Here is a 16153-nt window from a genome sequence, read left to right as displayed (position 1 = left end):
GGCGAGGTGCCTGCGAGAGAGCAAGCGCTGCACGCCTCGGGCCGTCCGCCTGCCGGGCCCGGAGGGGGGCTCATGTGCAGCGCGAAGCGAGGCAACACCATGCGTCCTGCCTCAACACCGCAAGCATGTCGCAGACAATGGAAGCAGCGCCGCCGCGGACAGACGAGCACGACGAGGCGATGCAGGTGCTCGACGACAAGACGATGAGCAGCAGCGCGCCAGGCAGCGAGGCGCAGGCGGCCGCGCCCGAGGAGCTGCCGCTGTACCTCACCATGCCGTGGCACCGCAAGATGGCGACCTACATCGTGCTGTGCATCATGACGCTCGCGCTCACCTACTCGTCGACGGCCTATGTGAGCCTGGCGGGTGCTGTATCACGGGAAGTGCGATAGCTGAGGCTTTGGCACAGGCTTCGTCAATACACAAGCTCCAGGAGCACTACCAGGTCGGGCCTGTCGGTGCGTCTGCCCCCGAGCAGCGCTCTGTACTGAGCTCACACGCTGTAAGCAGTGATCTATCTCGGCATATCGCTGTTTGTGTGAGTTCTGCCGTGAAAATGCGGCATCGCCTGCCTCTGACCCGGCACTTGCAGTCTCGGCTTTGGACTTGGCCCGCTCGTCTGTGGCCCATTGGCTACGATCTACGGCAAGCGGCCCGTCTATATTGCGTCGTACACTGCTTTCACTGGTGCGTGCTGCGACACCTGGGGAATCTTGCGCTGACGGGAGCCACAGCATTCTCGTTTGGAGCCTCGGAGACAAACAACATTGGCGTGCTCCTCGTTATGCGCTTCCTGGCCGGCGCATCGGGCAGCTCGTCTCTGAACAACGTGCCGGCTTCGATGAGCGACGTGAGTCAAGCAAGGCATGCTGTGAGGCATAATGACTCAAGCATACCCCTCCGCAGATCACCGACCCGACGCAGATGGCAGGCACACTCATCTACTACGCGCTCGCTGCCTTCGGTGGGCCTGGCCTCGGCCCCGTCATCGCTGCTTTCATCGACCGGCGTGCCGGCTGGCGCTGGAACCTGCGCGTGCAGGCCATCTTCGTCGCCGTCATGACTGTGGCGTGCATCCTGCTCGTGCCCAAGACGGAGAAGGCTGCAGCCGTTGCCGTCAAGGGGAGCAAGGCTGCCGAGCGCGAGAAGATGAAGCGAGTCTTCAAGCGGGCATTCAAAGGGCCGTTCGTGTGGCTCATCCAGGGTAGGTGGGCCGTGCTGGGAGGTTTGGCCGTCGAGCTGACTCTCTCCCTTGCGCTCCGACAGAGCCCGTCGTGCTCGCCATCTGCATCTACCTCAGCGTCGTGAGTGAGGCTTCCTCTGGCCTCTTGTGATGACGCTGAGCACCAAAATCTAGCTGTATAGTATCCTGTACTGTTTCTTCAATTCGTTCCCCGCCGTTTTCGTCGGTATCCGGGGTTTCGGTGCCGAGAGCGCCGGCCTGGTGTTCATCAGCCTCCTCATCGGCTTCCTCGGCGCCACGCTCGTTGCAGTCTTCATGCAACAGCCCTACGAGGACCGCGAGCGTGCGAAGCTGCCCAAGGGCACGCCGCTGTCACCCGAGGCACGCTTCCAACAGGCACTGTGGGCCGCCATCTTCGCGCCCATCGGCCTCTTCCTCTTCGCGTGGACGGCGCCGTTCCCGCGCGTGCACTGGATCGTGCCGTGCATCGGCATGGCGCTTTTCGCCTTCAGTCAGTGCGACTCAGGATGTCGCGCAGACCCTAGCTGACCAGCACACCCTCCAGGCATGATGACGATCTTCACGAGCCTGATTCCGTACCTCGCCGCCTACGCCGGCCCCGTCGACGCGCCGCTCGCGCTGGCCGCGGGGACGACGTCGCGCGCCGTCATGGCCGCGTCGTTCCCGCTTTTCTGCCCAGCCATGTTCCGGGCCCTGACGATCCAGGGCGGCGTAAGCATGCTGGCTGGCCTGACCCTCATTCTCGTGCTCGTGCCCCCTCTGCTGCGCCGGTACGGGCCACAGCTTCGCGCGCGCAGCCGGCGAGTGCAGACGTGACGCTTCGTGTAGACGTGTTGTAATTCTAGGATCTGCATCTGTGCGCCAGGCGAAGTGATTGCGCGGCTGAGCCCTGATCTCCTTCTCGTCATGCTGGCTGCAAGTCTGGCTCCAGCATCCATCTCCTGAGCAAGCAGCCATCCAGTCGAGTGCAGACGGCAGGTGATGCACGTGCGCTTGCTGGCGTCTTGTGCGCGCGTCCACTCGGCCTCATCCATCACATGCCTCCGAGCGGCGCTGCCACAGATGCAGCTTTAGAGCTCGGAGATGTGAAGAGCCGGACAGCTGCGTCGAGCATGTTCACGTCCATTTTCAGCTCGGCGAGGCGAAGCGGGCTGCCGAGCTCGTCGCCAAGGGGCGATGCGGAGCTGACAGGCTCGCGCCCGGCGTCGCGCACGCAGCCAGCGGCAGCACGTCACGGCACTGCCGGCGGCGCACGGGCGCAGAGCGCGCAGCGATCGCGCATCCCGCGCCGGCGCGAGCGGCGAGCGCCCTCCACTCCCACCACCACCGCCTCCAGACACCGTCTAGCCACCCCATCACAAGTGCGCACCGCGATGCAGGCAGCTGCGAGAGAGGCGCCCGTCTGACACCGCGCCTGCAGCACCTGCAGCCATGCCGCTCTTCGTCCTCAGCCCCGCCTCGCTGGCCCACTCGGCGCTCTTCGCCGGCTACTACAGGTGAGCGTGGCGTGCGCAGTGCACACGCAGGCGCGCTGCTGACGCTCTGCCGCAGCTACCTGACGTCCAACGTCGTCGCTGTGCGTGTGTGCCGCATGTGTGCCTCGCGCACCTGCTGACCTCCTTTGTCCCGCTCCAGCTGCGCCTCAAGACCGGCGTGATGATCGGTGACGGCGAGACTGGCAGCGTGAGTGTCAGAGCAGTGAAGTGGCTGGGACTCTCTCGTGCTGCGCGCCGTGTCGTTGCTGTGGCGGCGTCAGATGCGCGTTGCGAGTGGAGCTCAGTCAGACGCATGTCTGCAAAGCGCCACTCGACGTGTGCAGAGGCCGCCGCGCTCCGACCTTGCTTCCTTACGCTGGCATACCTTGCTTCGCTCCACTTGCATGCGATGGCAGAGGCTGATGGGCGTCTCACACAGGTCCGCGACCCCTCGCACAAGGAGTCGCCCACCGACAAGCAGGACGAGGCGGCGCTCAAGCGTGCCGTCCGCTCCGCCGGCAACTTCTCCGAGCACACGCCCTTCGCCTTCTTCCTGATCTTCATCTCCGAGCTCAACGGTGCGCCCACGGCCATCGTCCACGGCGCCTACACGACTCTCTTCCTGGCCCGCGTTGCACACGACATCGGTATCAAGGCGCCCAACTCGGTCGGCCTCGGCAGGCCCATTGGCTTCGCCGTCACGGCGCTGCTCACTGTCGGCGCGGGTGCCTACAACGTGAGTAGATCGGCGCGGAGGGGAGAGCGGTGGCACGGCGTGGCGATCCGCTGGATCTCGGGCCTCAGCTGGTGGTTGCCGGCACCGGCGTAGGCCGTCTTGCATCGTGACGTTGCTGACAAACGCGTCGCTCCACAGCTGTCGCTCGGCTGGGAGCCCCTGCGCTCCTTCCTCGGCCTCAAGTAGATGCACTCTTGCGTCTCTGAGCTATGTACCCCGCGTTGCCCCTCGGTGCTCGGCTTCCACACTGCGCGTCCAGTGCGCAATCGCTGGACGGAATGTAAATCGTTGCCTGACGTCGAGCACGTGCGTGTCTGTGTCTGACCGTGCTGCCGAACGGCGTGGCTTGCATGCCTGGAGCACAACACGCGTCCTGTGCCAGCAGCTGTATGCAGAGCCAACGTTGCGACACTCGCTCTGCGGGTCCAGCCGCTGGCGCTTTGCTGCCAGACGCCGCGAGATCCACAGCAGCGGGTTGACAAAGGCACGCAGCTCCACCCGCTGCCTTTACGACGCGGCACACGCCTCACATACTCGTGGCGGTGACGATAGTATTCCTACAGGCCATGCGTCGGCTGCTCGGCCTCGCACTCCTCCTGGTCTAGCCTTGTGGTGCGTTTTGCCAGCACCTCCCACTTGGGCAGCCACTCGCGCTGCACGTCGGCCCAGACACGCTGCTCGGCGTACAGCTCGATGAACTCCTGGTCCATGGAGCGGCTCTTTGGCGCGCTGAAGCGCCGGTACTCGTCGAAGATCGTCGTCAGCGACCACTGCTGCAGCTTGCGCAGACAGCCAATCAGACAGCCTGTCCGGTGCTGGTGAGGGAAGGGCGTGAGCATGGGTGGGGCACGGCATATTTGCACGCCTCACCTTGCCTTTGTTGCAGTGGATCAGCATCGGGTGGTTGCGCTTGTCGAGGATTGTGACGAGCGCAGCGGTGATCATGTCTTCGGGAACTGAGCAAGGAGGGCTTAGCCACGCAGCGCATTGAGATGCACAGCGATGGACGTACTCTGCACGAATGGCTCCTGCGATGATGGACGAGCGGCCGTCAGAGCTGCACGCGGTGCCAGCGCAACCAGCCTGTACGCACCTTGTTGCCCGGTATCCCGAACTGGAAGAACTTGATGCCCTCGTCGTTCAGGAAGCGCATGTTTTGCTCCGGATACTCTTCCAGAATCAGAGTGCTGGCGTGGCAGGTCAGCTATGGTGCTCGAAAGCCGCGATGGGCCGCGCGCCTCTGTCAAAGCCTCTGTCGGCTCCCAAGCTAACCCCCGCCCAGCCGTCCATGCCTCTTGCTGCCACTCCGCTGCGCCTCTCACACACGCGACATACTCACAGCACGCTCTTGAGGCCGAGCGTCTTGAGAAACTCAAAGTGCTTCTTCTTGGGAAAGCTGCTGCGGTACACGAAGCTCGAGACCATGGCAAAGTTGTCCGGCGGCACGAGCGTCGGGTCCTCGTCTGCCGGGCGCGGCGGCGGCGGCGGCGGCGGCGGCAGCAGCTGCGACTGCGCCAGACTGTCGCCGCCTGGCGGCGAGGTGTTGTTGCTGCCGCCTGCGGTGGATGTGCTGGCGTCGGACGTCTCGTGCCCGGCGGCTGACGCCGGCCCGTCGTCCTCGTCGTCGGCGTGGTGCGCGGCCCGGATGCGCCTGAGGAACGCGGGCATGGGCCGCGGCGGGGCGCGCGTGTGCGACGGCCCGGCGACGGCGCTGCGCTGGGCAACAGCGGCCATCGTGGAGGAGTGCAAGAGCGCGAGGATCGGCGGCGATGCGGAGAGGACGGGAGGAAAGCCGAGCGAGGCCGCGGCGTGTGGAGCACGTTGCCGTGTCGCACGAGCCCGCCTCGGAAGTCGGGCTTGCGTCGTGGAGCAGCACCGGCATCTGCCTCGCCTTGCAGGCTTCTTGCCTCACACCACCACCTCAACCGTCGTCCTCGCCCCAGTGCACATGCTGCGCACAGTACTGTGCCGGCGCGCGGCTCTGGCCGCAGCTCACCGTCCGGCCGGCCGCACGCTGCCGGCCGTGCCGGCGCTTGCCGAGCGAGCGAATGTCGCACCGCGCACGCAGCCTAGCCGGACAAGAGCGCTCTCCTCCACGCCGGCTGCACGGCTGGCGTCCACTGCCGCCACTGCCAGTGGCTCCGGCTCAGGCGGCAAAGCTTCTGCTGTCGCCGCAGCGCAGGATGCCTCGCTGCGCGTCGAGGTGCCGACGCAGGCAGCGGGCACCGTGGGTGACTTGCTGAAGAGTGAGTGACCCAGGACAGGCCCGGACCTGCCGGCTCTGACTTGGCCCCGGCAGGCCATCTCGAGAAGCAGCCTGGAGCACCAGCTTCGGACTATCTCGTCGCCTTCGCAGACGACAGCACGCATGCACTCTCGATGCTGGACGACGTGCCCGCCGGCGCCTCGTCTTTGCACTATCACACATTCGACTCGCACCCAGCAGCGCGCGATGCCTTCTGGCGCAGCGCTGCGTTCCTGCTCGCGGCTTCGCTCGCACATCAAGATCCGCAAATACGCATCGCCAGCCCGCCGACACTGCAGACCGCAGGCAGCGGCGGCGATGGCTTCGCGCTCTCGTGGCTGCCGGCGCAGGAAGCGGACTCTGCGCCTGCCGCAGGCCAGGCCTCGTCATCAGCTTCTGGGCCGCTGGAGGCGGCTGCAGAGCTCGCTAACTCTCAGCCAACAGCCAAGCCGCTGTCTCCCGAGCAGCTTCAGCAGGTTGCAGGCGCCGCGATGAAGGCTGCCGGGCTCAACATGCGCTTCGAGTACGTCTCGTTGTCGCGCGAGGCGGCAGCGAAGGAGCTGGGCGCGAATGCATTGAAGCTCGAGCAGCTCGCGACGCTGCCCGATGAGGAGGTGCGGCTGGTGCGGCTTGGTGTGTACGTCGACATCTGCCCGCCGCCCGGTCAGCCCCTGCTGCCGGACACGCGCACGCTCAAACGAGCGCTGCAACTCGTCGACTGCTCGGTGGCCAGCTGGGTGCCGCAGCTGCCCACCGCTCCAAAGTCCTTTACCTCCTCGTCGCAATGTCTGCTGCACGTCCGCGGCATTGCCTTTCCGAAGAAGCCGCAGCTGGCGGCGCATCTCGCCGCCGTCGCCGCCGCTGCCCGCGAGTCCGACCATCGCGAGATCGGCAAGGCACAGCGGCTCTTCATGACGAACCCCGCCAGTCCAGGCACGCCGTTCATCCTGCCGCACGGCACGCGGCTAGGCCGCAAGGTCGAGCGCGTCGTGCGCGACCTGTACGACGTGTGGGGCTACGACGAGGTGATCACGCCGCAGCTCATGCGCAAGTCGCTCTGGCAGACGAGCGGCCACTGGGAGAACTACCGCGCAGACATGTTTGGCGTGCGCGGCTTCGTCGACGTCGATGCGCCGAGCGAGCCGCTGGCCTCTGTCGTCAGCAGTGCCGTCGCTGAGGAGCGCAAGGGCTGCTGCGCCGCACACGACACGCCGGCCGAGACTGCGGCGCAGGACGAGTTCGGCCTCAAGCCGATGAACTGCCCCGGTCACTGCCTCATTTTCGCCGACGAGGAGCGATCCTATCGTGTTTTGCCGCTGCGTCTGGCCGAGTTCAGTCCTCTGCACAGGTGAGCTGGCCGCTCGGAGGCGCTGAGCCTGAGCTGACATTGCGCGCGTTCAGGAACGAGTCTTCCGGCTCGCTCTCGGGCCTCACTCGCGTGCGCCGCTTCCACCAGGACGACGCACACGTCTTCTGTCGTCCGGACCAGGTGTCTGCTGAGATCACGTCTATGCTGACGATGCTGGCCGCGGCCTATCGCACGTTTGGCTTCTCGTCCTTTGAGCTCGTGCTCTCGACGCGCCCGGCTAAGTACATCGGCGATATCGCGGTATGGGACGCCGCGGAGAACGACTTGCGTGCTGCGCTCGACTCGAGCGGCGCCGAGTGGGCGCTGAACGAAGGTGACGGCGCCTTCTACGGGCCGAAGATCGACGTGCGCCTCGTCGACGCTCTCGGCCGCAAGCACCAGACGGCCACGATCCAGCTCGACTTCCAGCTGCCGGAGCGCTTCTCGCTGTCGTACAAAGACCCAAAGGCGCCCGACGGACGTGCTCGGCCTGTGATGATCCACCGCGCCATCCTCGGCAGCCTGGAGCGCTTCATGGCCATCCTCATCGAGAGCTGCAAGGGCCAGTGGCCGTTCTGGATCTCGCCGCGCCAGGCGATCGTCATGCCGACGCAGCCCGACAACGAGGAGCAGCTCGCGCATGCGCAGCGCGTGCGCAACCACCTCTCGCTGGGCCCAGAGGCTGCGCGCTACATTCCAATCGTCACCAACAGCACCGGCATCCTGACGGCCAGCCCGGACGCCGAGCGGCCGCCGCGCCCGACGCAGGTCTTCCACGTCGACCTCGAGACGTCGAAGGACCGCCTCGGCAAGCGCGTGCTGCGTGCGCTCAAGGAGCGCTACAACTTTGTGCTCATCATCGGCGACGAGGAGGTGGCCAACGGCACGGTGCGCGTGCGCGCCCGCGAGAGCGCCGTCGCGGAGGGTGAGGGACGGCCGAAGATCGAGGAGGACATGGGCGAGTGGAAGGTGGCAGACCTGCGCGCGCTCATGTGCACCCTCGACGCACATCACTGGTAGCCATGGAATGCACGCGTCAAAAGCAGAGACAGCGAGGGCAGAACGAGGAGCATTTCGTGGGAGGGTAGCAGAGACGAGTAGATTGTACATCGGCGTCAGAAGCGTGAATGGAGGAGTGGAGGAGCAAAGGCGCATCGGAAGAGACAGAGAGAGAGAAGGCACTTGACTGTCCGTAAGGAAACGCGTTGCGACGGAGCAGGGGAGACTGGCGTATCGGATGTGGAGGCAAGGAGAGACGCAGCGGCTCTAGCAGCCCGTCATGCGGTTGCGCGGGAACTCCTTGGGCCAGACGGTGAGGTTCGGGTTGTAGTAAACGTCGTGGTGGCGCTCGATGTAGTCCTTCGTCGGGTGGTCGTCCGGGTCGCAGCCGACGCGCTCCTGGCCGGGCAGCTGGTACACGCGCACGTAGTCGACCTTGAGCGTCGCCGGGAACTGCAGCGTGTCGAACTCGATGTGCTGGAAGCCCTCGGAGATGTGCAGGTTCATGATGATCTGAGAGAACGCGCGAGGCGGGTAAGCGCTGCTGCAGGTACTGCTCGGGCATGCGCGCCACTCACGCTCATGGGCTCCGTGGGGATGATGCGCTGCGAGATGCCAATGTCGGGGCGCGCGGGAATCGAGTCGGAGCGCATGGTCCAGGTGCGCTGGCCGTCGATGTACCACGTAATGTCGCCGCTGCCGTCTCCGTTCCAGTCGGGGTGGTACTCGAAGCCGAAGGTGACGAAGCGCGGCGCCGCGTTCAGCTCGTAGGCGTCCGGCGGAATGATGCTGACTGCCGAGACAGCCTCCTGGTACACCTGTGTGCGTGCGTCGTGTGAGCAGTGGCCGGACACACCTCGACGCGCAGTGACTCACACCGCCAGTGTAGGAGTTGAACTGCGTGTTCCGGCGATTGTAGATCGTCGGCGTCGTCTGGTCCCACTCGTAGTCCATGTCGAACGGCGCGACCTGCAGCGACTGCGAGGCCTCGCCCTCGCCGTTCACCGTCTGAGCCTCGAGCACGTCGATCTCAGGAGCAGCGCGTCCGACGTTGTTGTTCGGGCCCTGGCGCGCGCGAGCGTCAGCACGCTGCTGCCGGGGCGCACGAGGCAAGCGCACTCACAGGGTGGTCCTCGCCGGAGCACGTGCACGAGGAGGAGCGCATGCCGCTCAGCCAGTTGAGGCCCGTGCGGCCGTACTTGGTGGCCGTGCGCACGCTCGTCGGGCCTCTCGTGGGCGACGACTGGTTCGGCAGAATGCCGTTGTCGCAGCCCGTGTAGCTGTACGGCCACATGCCGTCCGTGGTGCCGAGGTAGCCCGGGCGTCCTGGCACAAGACGTGTGAGCAATGGAGCCAGGCCGTGTGCGCGCAGTACTCACCGAGGTTGCCCATGGTCCAAAGACCGGGCCACCAGCCCTGCGCAGCACCAGAGCCGGGCAGGATCGCAGCGACTGTGGGCGCGAGCGTGTGTCAGCCATGCGCGAGTGGAACGCGCCGCTGCCGCGCGACGCACACTCAATGTAGCCGCCCTGGAAGCAGAACTTGTTCCACGACTGCAGCTGGCCGGAGCGGAAGTTGAGGTTGTGCGTCGGGCGGTTCTCCATCGTGATGAGCAGGTGGCCGTCGGTGGTGTTGACCTGCTCGGGCGAGAGCCACTCGTAGTCGCCCGTGGCGCCGTACCAGATGTCCATGGCCTCCCAGAACGGGTCATCTCCGGGCCAGAAGGTGCGGCCGGGCTGGTTGAACTCGTCGGAGAAGACGAGGTTGTACGTCTCGCCGGTGGCGCTGCGCCACGTGTTGGCACTGGCAGGCGTGTCGTTGTCGCGCAGACGCAGCTGCGAGAGCACGACGGGCACCTGGCCCGTGCCGTTCGTGCCGCCGATGTTGAAGCCGCCCAGCGTGCTCTCCGGACGCTTGGCGTAGTGCGAAATGATCGGGTAGCCGGCAAAGAGCGCAAGCAGGCCGGCCACGATCACGAAGAGCGCCAGCACGTTGAGGATGCCACGGCCCGAGCAGACGGTGAAGGTGTCTCGCCGCTTGGAGTCCGGGTTGTGCTGGACGCAAGACGCAGCGCGTCAGCACGCGCAGCAGGCAAAGCGCGCGTCACTCACCAGGTAGTCGTCGGGCTCCGCCTCGCCCTTGCCGTCCCACAGCAGACCCTCCTGCGCGGCCGGCTCGTAGTACTTGTTGCTGTCCGTCGGGCCGCTCGAGACGGCCGAGATGGCGCTGTATGCGCTGGCGCGGTTGCCGCGCGGCGCGCTGCTGCTGCCGCCGCTGTGCAGCTCGGAGCCGAGCGTGGCGCCGGAGCCGGCGCCGCCGGCGTACATGGCGCCGCCCTGGCCGCCGCGCGCGCCCATGCGGCCCATGCTGCCCTTGCGGATGTGGGCGTAGCGCGAGTCGATGTCGGCGCCGTCGCGGAAGTCGGCGTAGGCGGCGCCCGTCGGCGGCGCGCCGCGCAGCATGGGTGCCGTCGACGAGCGGCCGCTGGCGCTCTCGGCGCTGCCGCTGCCGCCGCTGCCGCTGCCCGAGACGTCGCCCGTGGAGCGGCGCCCGGCGGGCTGCGAGCCGGCGTGCGCGACGGCGCTGCTGCGGCCGGCGTCGTAGCCGCCGTTGGGGTTGGGCACGCTCTGGTAGCGCGCCTGCGAGTTCATGTCGGCGGCGGCGTGCGGCGGCGCGGCGGCGTTGGCGTGTGCGCGCGGGTTGTGGTTGGACATTGAGGTGCGAGGCGCGCGGAAGCCGCGAGCGAGGCCAGACGACGGCGGCGACGACGACGGCCGAGCTGCTGCGGACGAGCTAGGCAGCGGGTGACGAGACTGGCAGCGGCGCGCAGGCAAAGTGATGCCCCGATGAGCAATTAGCGACGCGGCTGTGCAGGCTGCAGAGACGAGAGAGCTGCGGCGCAGAGAGGCACACGCGGGGTGCGGGCGCAGCGGCGGATGCGTGTGCTGCGTGTGTGCTGCGGCTGCGGCTGCACTGGAGGGTAGCAGTCTAGTACGGAGGTGGGATGGAGGAGCGGGCAGGGTGTGGCGCGGAAGATGGGAGCGCGCCGCGCCCGCGCGAGGCACACGCGGCGCGGCGCGCGCGGCCAGGGGCCACAGCCAGCGGCGGCTGCAGCCCGCCCGCGCAGGGGCAGCAGGCGACCGACGCAGGAGGCGCGCGGCTGTGCTGCCGTGCGGGCAGCTGCAGCAGGCAAGAGGGAGAGCGGCAGCGCTGCAGGGTTAGCCTCGCGCCTGCATCTCGCTCTGAACTCGCGCTCTGCCCGGCCGCGGCGCACAGCGGCAGGCAGCATCGCACAGCATGCAGCAGCAGGGTGAGGTGGCGCCAGCGCACCGCACGCCGGCAGAGATGCGCAGAGCCGTTGCGCCTGGCTGCGGGCACCACCAGCACAGGCGCGAGTGCTCGACAGAGTGGCCCAGTGCCTCTGCCGCCTCCTCTGTGCCTCCATCACCGCAAGCCAAGCTCGTGCAGCAGCAGCAGGAGCGCTGCCGGTGCCGAGAGCTCGCCCTTCATGCTTGCATCTCGAGCACAGTCCAAGCGCAGAGCCCTGCCGCTGCCGCACGACGCACATCGCTCCTCGTTGCGCCGCCGTGGCGGGGCTGGTGCTGCGACTGCCTTGTCTGCGCGGTCGCCGCAGGGCAGCGAGCATGGAGGGTGCCGGGCGCCGGAGTCTTGGCATCATCGGCCACAGCCGACGCGCGCCGCACCGCACGGATGGGGTGCCGGGCCGTCATCTCGGCGGCGGCCGAGGAGCAAATTGCTCGCCGGCGGCGTTGCGTGCCGCGTCGCGGTCTTCCGCGGCTGCCGCTCCCCCGATCGTGCGACTCGGCTGCCTTGGAACTTTGGCGCTCGCTGCCGGGAACTCCTGCGCTGCGAACGCAACCTGCTGCACCTCAGCGCTCAGATGATGGAGTCTGAATGTGCAGGGCTTGAGCTGAGCTGCACTCTGGAGCACCGCTGTCGGCGGGGTGGTGCGTGACGGAGAGCGGACGGTCCCTCTGCTGCGGCCGCAAGCGCAGGGCATCCTTCTCGTCAGGTGGCTGCCTGCTGCGTATGGCATGGATGGACGCGCTTGCTTGCAGGCAGCGACTCGTTGAGATCTGTGCTCGCGTCTGCCAGATGTCGTCCCCTCTTCCGACTGGAGCTGCAAGCTGAGACAGCGGAGCGGTCGAGCTCGTCGCGTTCTGGATATCCACCGATGGACTCTCGTGCGGCGCTGAGCACCCAGCCTCGGTCGAGCTGCGAAACGTGCAAGACGCGAGTGTCACGAAGCGTCGAGCGGCAATACTGAGCGCAACAAGACGACTCCAGCGAGCCCAGCTTGCCAACTCTGCGGTGTCCAGGACGAGAGCTCGCAGCAGGGCATGGCGAGCTGGTGCCGTGGGAGCAGCTCCACAGGCGCGGCGGCGGGCCGGTCGGCCGACGCGGCCGCACCGGCCGCGGCCCCGCTCTCGCGCCGTCTTGCGTCGGGGCTGCTCCTCGTGCTCCTTCGCGCTGCTCCACATCCTCATCAGCATGGCTCGCACCGCCGAGCTCTCGCCGCGCGGCTCCGACGACGCGCGCCGGCGCCGCCACTCGCGCCGCGACGACGACGACGAGCGCCGCCGCTCGCGCTCGCCGCCGCGCCACGCCTCCTCGTCCTCGCACCACCGCCGCCTCAGCTCGCGCGACGACGAGCGCAGCCGCTCGGACCGCTACCGCGACAGCGAGCGCGAGCGCGAGCGCGACTACGACCGCTATGCCGGCTCCAGCGGCAGGGACCGCGAGCGCGAGCGAGACCGTGACCGCGACCGCGACCGCGACAGGGACCGCGAGCGAGAGCGCCGCGAGCGCGACCACCCGCGCGACGAGCGGCGAGAGCCGAGCTCCTACCGCCGCGACGGCGAGCGCGGCTACGAGCCGGACGCATATGGTGCGCCGCCACGGGACTCGCGGGACTGGCGCGGCGCGGCGTCGCCGCCGCCGGCGTCGCATCGCAGCGGAGCTCGCCGCTCGCCCGGCCCGTACTCGTCCCGCCCGCCAGGCCTGCCGGAGCGGCCAGCCTACGGGCATGCCAACGGCGGCGCCTCCAGCAGCGCCAGAGACAGCCCGCCACGGCTCTCTGCAAGCGCCAGCGAGGCTGAGAAGCAGCGTATCAAGAAGCAGCGCCTCGAGGCGTGGAAGAAGGAGCGCGAGTCGAAGAAGGCCGTGGAGGAGGCACGGGCACGGGCCGCTGAGGTTGCCGCAGCGTACACTGCACCAAAAGCAAGTGAGTCTCGCCTTGCGCTGTCTTGCGGCACCTCGTGCTGATCTGCTCCCAGCCGAGCTCAAGGCTGGCGCCTCGACCAGCATCAAGACGACGGGCCTAAAGATCGGCGGCGCCAAGATCGACCTCGGCAAGAAGGTCGGCGCTGTGTCGGCGATGGGCGACACGGCAGATGCGCCCGTGAAGCGCGACTACAAGCTCTTCGACCTGCCACCGCTGGACCCGTCAGTGCAGCCGAGCAATGGCGATGACGAAAAGGTCGGCGCTGGTTCGGATCTGGAGGACGAGGCAGAAGAGGAGGACGTGAAGCCCGTGGTGGAGGCCACGCCGATGCAGGTCGACAACGAGGAGGAGGAAGAGATCGACCCGCTCGACGCCTTCATGGCCAGCGTCAAGGATGAAGTGCAGCAGGTGAATGCTGCCGACCAGAAGCGCTCCGGCGTCAGCGGCGTTGCGGTCAAGCGCAAGGGCCTGGCAGAGGTCGTCGGCGACGAGGACGGCATGGGCGCAGGCACCGCCGAGGCGGAGCCCGAGCAGCCAGACGAGCTCGAGGGCGCTAGCCTTGAAGATATCATGGCTATCGCCGCGTCGAAGGTGAAGAAGAAGGAGATGGCCACGGTCGACCACGCCAAGGTCGCGTACGAGCCGTTCCGCAAGGACTTCTACCACGCGCCAGCGGAGCTCGAGGAGATGACCGAGGAGGACGCGGAGCGGCTGCGCATGGAGCTCGACGCGATCAAGGTGCGCGGCAAGGACTGCCCGAAGCCGATCACGCGCTGGAGCCACTGCGGCCTGCCGGCGCGCTGCCTGGACGTGATCAAGAAGCTCGACTGGGCTGCGCCCACGCCGATCCAGGCGCAGGCCATCCCGGCGATCATGAGCGGGCGCGATGTGATTGGCGTCGCCAAGACGGGCTCAGGCAAGACGATGGCATTCCTGCTGCCCATGTTCCGCCACATCAAGGACCAGCGGCCCGTCGAGAGCCTCGAGGGCCCGATCGGCATCATCATGACGCCGACGCGCGAGCTGGCCGTGCAGATCTACCGCGAGTCGAAGCCGTTCCTCAAGGCCATCGGCCTGCGCGCCGTGTGCGTGTACGGCGGCGCGCCGATCTCGGAGCAGATCGCCGAGATGAAGAAGACGGCCGAGATTGTCGTCGCCACGCCGGGCCGCATGATCGACCTCCTCACCGCCAACTCAGGGCGCGTGACGAATCTGAAGCGCGCGACGTATCTGGTGCTCGACGAGGCCGACCGCATGTTCGACATGGGCTTCGAGCCGCAGGTGATGAAGATCGTCAACAACATCCGGCCCGACCGCCAGACGGTGCTCTTCTCGGCGACGTTCCCCAAGCAGATGGAGAGCCTGGCGCGCAAGGTGCTGCGCAACAAGCCCGTCGAGGTGACGGTCGGCGGCCGCTCCGTCGTCGCGCCCGAGATCGAGCAGATCGTCGAGGTGCGCGAGGAGGAGACCAAGTTCAACCGCCTGCTCGAGATTCTCGGCCAGACGTACAACGCCGACGCCGATGCGCGCACGCTCATCTTCGTCGAGCGCCAGGAGTCGGCCGACGACCTGCTGCGCGACCTCATGCGCAAGGGCTACCCGACGATGTCGCTGCACGGCGGCAAGGACCAGGTGGACCGCGACGCGACCATCTCCGACTTCAAGGCCGGCGTCGTGCCCATCGTCACGGCCACGTCTGTGGCGGCGCGCGGCCTCGACGTCAAGCAGCTGAAGCTGGTCATCAACTACGACGCGCCGAACCACATGGAAGACTATGTGCACCGCGCTGGCCGCACCGGGCGGGCCGGCAATAAGGGCACGTGTGTTACGTTCGTCACGCCGCAGCAGGACCGCTACGCACGCGACATCATCTCGGCGCTCAAGGCGAGCAAGGTGGCGGTGTCCGAGGAGCTCCAGGCGCTCGCCGACGACTTCAAGGACAAGCTCGCGGCAGGCAAGGCGCACGCGGCCGGCTCTGGCTTCGGCGGCAAGGGTCTCGACCGCCTCGAGAGCGACCGCGAGAAGGTGCTGCAGGCGCAGCGTTCGACGTATGGCGAGCCGGGCGCAGCGCCCGAGAGCAGTGCAGCGGCTGCGACCGATGCGCCCGCGCCGGTCATCGAGGACGTGAAGATCCAGCGTGGTCCGCCGCCGTCGGACGAGGAGCTGGCGCACCGCCAGCGCGTCAACGACATGCACATCGAGGTCAAGCGCGGCGCCGTCGATGCCTCGGTGCGCGACAACAAGACAGCGGCGCCGGCGAAGAGTGGGCCGGCGATCAACGCACCGAAGATCCCCGGCGCCAACCTGTCGCAGCTCGCGCAGGCCATCGCCAAGATCAACGCCGCTGCTGCGATGCGGCAGATGCTGCCCGACGGCGGCAAGTCGGACCGCAAGCCCAAGGATCCAGACGCGACTGACTACCACGCCATCGTGCCGATCAACGAGTAAGTCCGCTTCGAGCCTGGTCTTTGTCGCACCTCGCTGACTCTCTGTCCAGCTTCCCGCAGAAGGCACGCTGGAGCGTCACGAACAAGGAGACGATGGTCAACCTCATCGAGATCACGGGCGCGTCCGTCACGCTGCGTGGGCAGTTCTACGACAAGGGCAAGGAGCCGCAGTTCGGCGAGCCGCCGAAGCTGCAGCTGCTCATCGAGAGCAACGACGAGGAGAAGGTGAGCAGTGCTTGCGGTCTCCGTGTCGCCTGCAACCCGCTGACCGCACGTCCAGGTCGAGCGCGCTGTGATGGACATCAAGCGCATCCTGCTCGAGAGCTCACAGGCCGCTCTCGAGGCAGAGGCACGCGGACCGCAAGGCGGTGCCGACCAGGGCCGCTACCACGTGCTGTAATCTCCATTCATTCAGCATGCTCCATGCGTGACAGACAGTGACTTGCGGTGACCA

General features: G+C 67.3%; 6 protein-coding genes across 6 annotated transcripts; 4 read left to right on the top strand and 2 right to left on the bottom strand.

The window, feature by feature from the left end:
• Positions 1-122: 122 nt before the first annotated feature.
• Positions 123-2050, top strand: FA09DRAFT_305346 (MFS general substrate transporter; the record flags this gene model as incomplete). The annotated part of the gene is made up of 9 exons (XM_025740499.1): positions 123-353; positions 410-458; positions 511-538; positions 593-687; positions 735-850; positions 907-1204; positions 1267-1304; positions 1358-1694; positions 1749-2050. 9 exons carry the CDS (start codon positions 126-128, stop codon positions 2018-2020), a joined length of 1461 nt encoding a protein of 486 aa, XP_025600507.1. The 3' UTR covers positions 2021-2050.
• A 484-nt stretch (positions 2051-2534) lies between these two features.
• On the top strand, positions 2535-3622 carry FA09DRAFT_328331 (hypothetical protein). The gene is made up of 6 exons (XM_025741730.1): positions 2535-2565; positions 2625-2700; positions 2756-2780; positions 2840-2887; positions 3119-3415; positions 3554-3622. Exons 2-6 carry the CDS (start codon positions 2636-2638, stop codon positions 3599-3601), a joined length of 483 nt encoding a protein of 160 aa, XP_025600506.1. The 5' UTR covers positions 2535-2565; positions 2625-2635; the 3' UTR covers positions 3602-3622.
• A 160-nt stretch (positions 3623-3782) lies between these two features.
• Positions 3783-5181, bottom strand: FA09DRAFT_328329 (hypothetical protein). The gene is made up of 5 exons (XM_025741729.1): positions 4755-5181; positions 4509-4602; positions 4428-4443; positions 4286-4371; positions 3783-4230 (listed from the first exon to the last, which is right to left on the bottom strand). The coding sequence occupies exons 1-5, from the start codon at positions 5147-5149 to the stop codon at positions 3973-3975; spliced, it is 849 nt and encodes a 282-aa protein (XP_025600505.1). The 5' UTR covers positions 5150-5181; the 3' UTR covers positions 3783-3972.
• A 1390-nt stretch (positions 5182-6571) lies between these two features.
• On the top strand, positions 6572-8028 carry FA09DRAFT_333564 (class II aaRS and biotin synthetase; the record flags this gene model as incomplete). Its single annotated transcript, XM_025743697.1, has 2 exons — positions 6572-7008; positions 7062-8028. The coding sequence occupies 2 exons, from the start codon at positions 6572-6574 to the stop codon at positions 8026-8028; spliced, it is 1404 nt and encodes a 467-aa protein (XP_025600504.1).
• A 2-nt stretch (positions 8029-8030) lies between these two features.
• Positions 8031-11009, bottom strand: FA09DRAFT_315874 (beta-glucan synthesis-associated). Its single transcript, XM_025740821.1, has 7 exons — positions 10119-11009; positions 9521-10061; positions 9387-9458; positions 9131-9333; positions 8884-9072; positions 8586-8825; positions 8031-8520 (listed from the first exon to the last, which is right to left on the bottom strand). Exons 1-7 carry the CDS (start codon positions 10719-10721, stop codon positions 8275-8277), a joined length of 2094 nt encoding a protein of 697 aa, XP_025600503.1. The 5' UTR covers positions 10722-11009; the 3' UTR covers positions 8031-8274.
• A 1510-nt stretch (positions 11010-12519) lies between these two features.
• FA09DRAFT_345282 (P-loop containing nucleoside triphosphate hydrolase protein) lies at positions 12520-16124 on the top strand (the record flags this gene model as incomplete). The annotated part of the gene is made up of 4 exons (XM_025744686.1): positions 12520-13252; positions 13305-15696; positions 15750-15924; positions 15980-16124. The coding sequence occupies 4 exons, from the start codon at positions 12520-12522 to the stop codon at positions 16097-16099; spliced, it is 3420 nt and encodes a 1139-aa protein (XP_025600502.1). The 3' UTR covers positions 16100-16124.
• Positions 16125-16153: the final 29 nt, after the last annotated feature.

Source organism: Tilletiopsis washingtonensis, assembly GCF_003144115.1.
Source record: "Tilletiopsis washingtonensis strain MCA 4186 unplaced genomic scaffold FA09scaffold_4, whole genome shotgun sequence".
Lineage (NCBI taxonomy): Eukaryota > Fungi > Basidiomycota > Exobasidiomycetes > Entylomatales > Tilletiopsis > Tilletiopsis washingtonensis.
The sequence above is the reverse complement of the archived record's forward strand: the minus strand, read 5'-3'. Positions and strand labels throughout refer to the sequence as shown.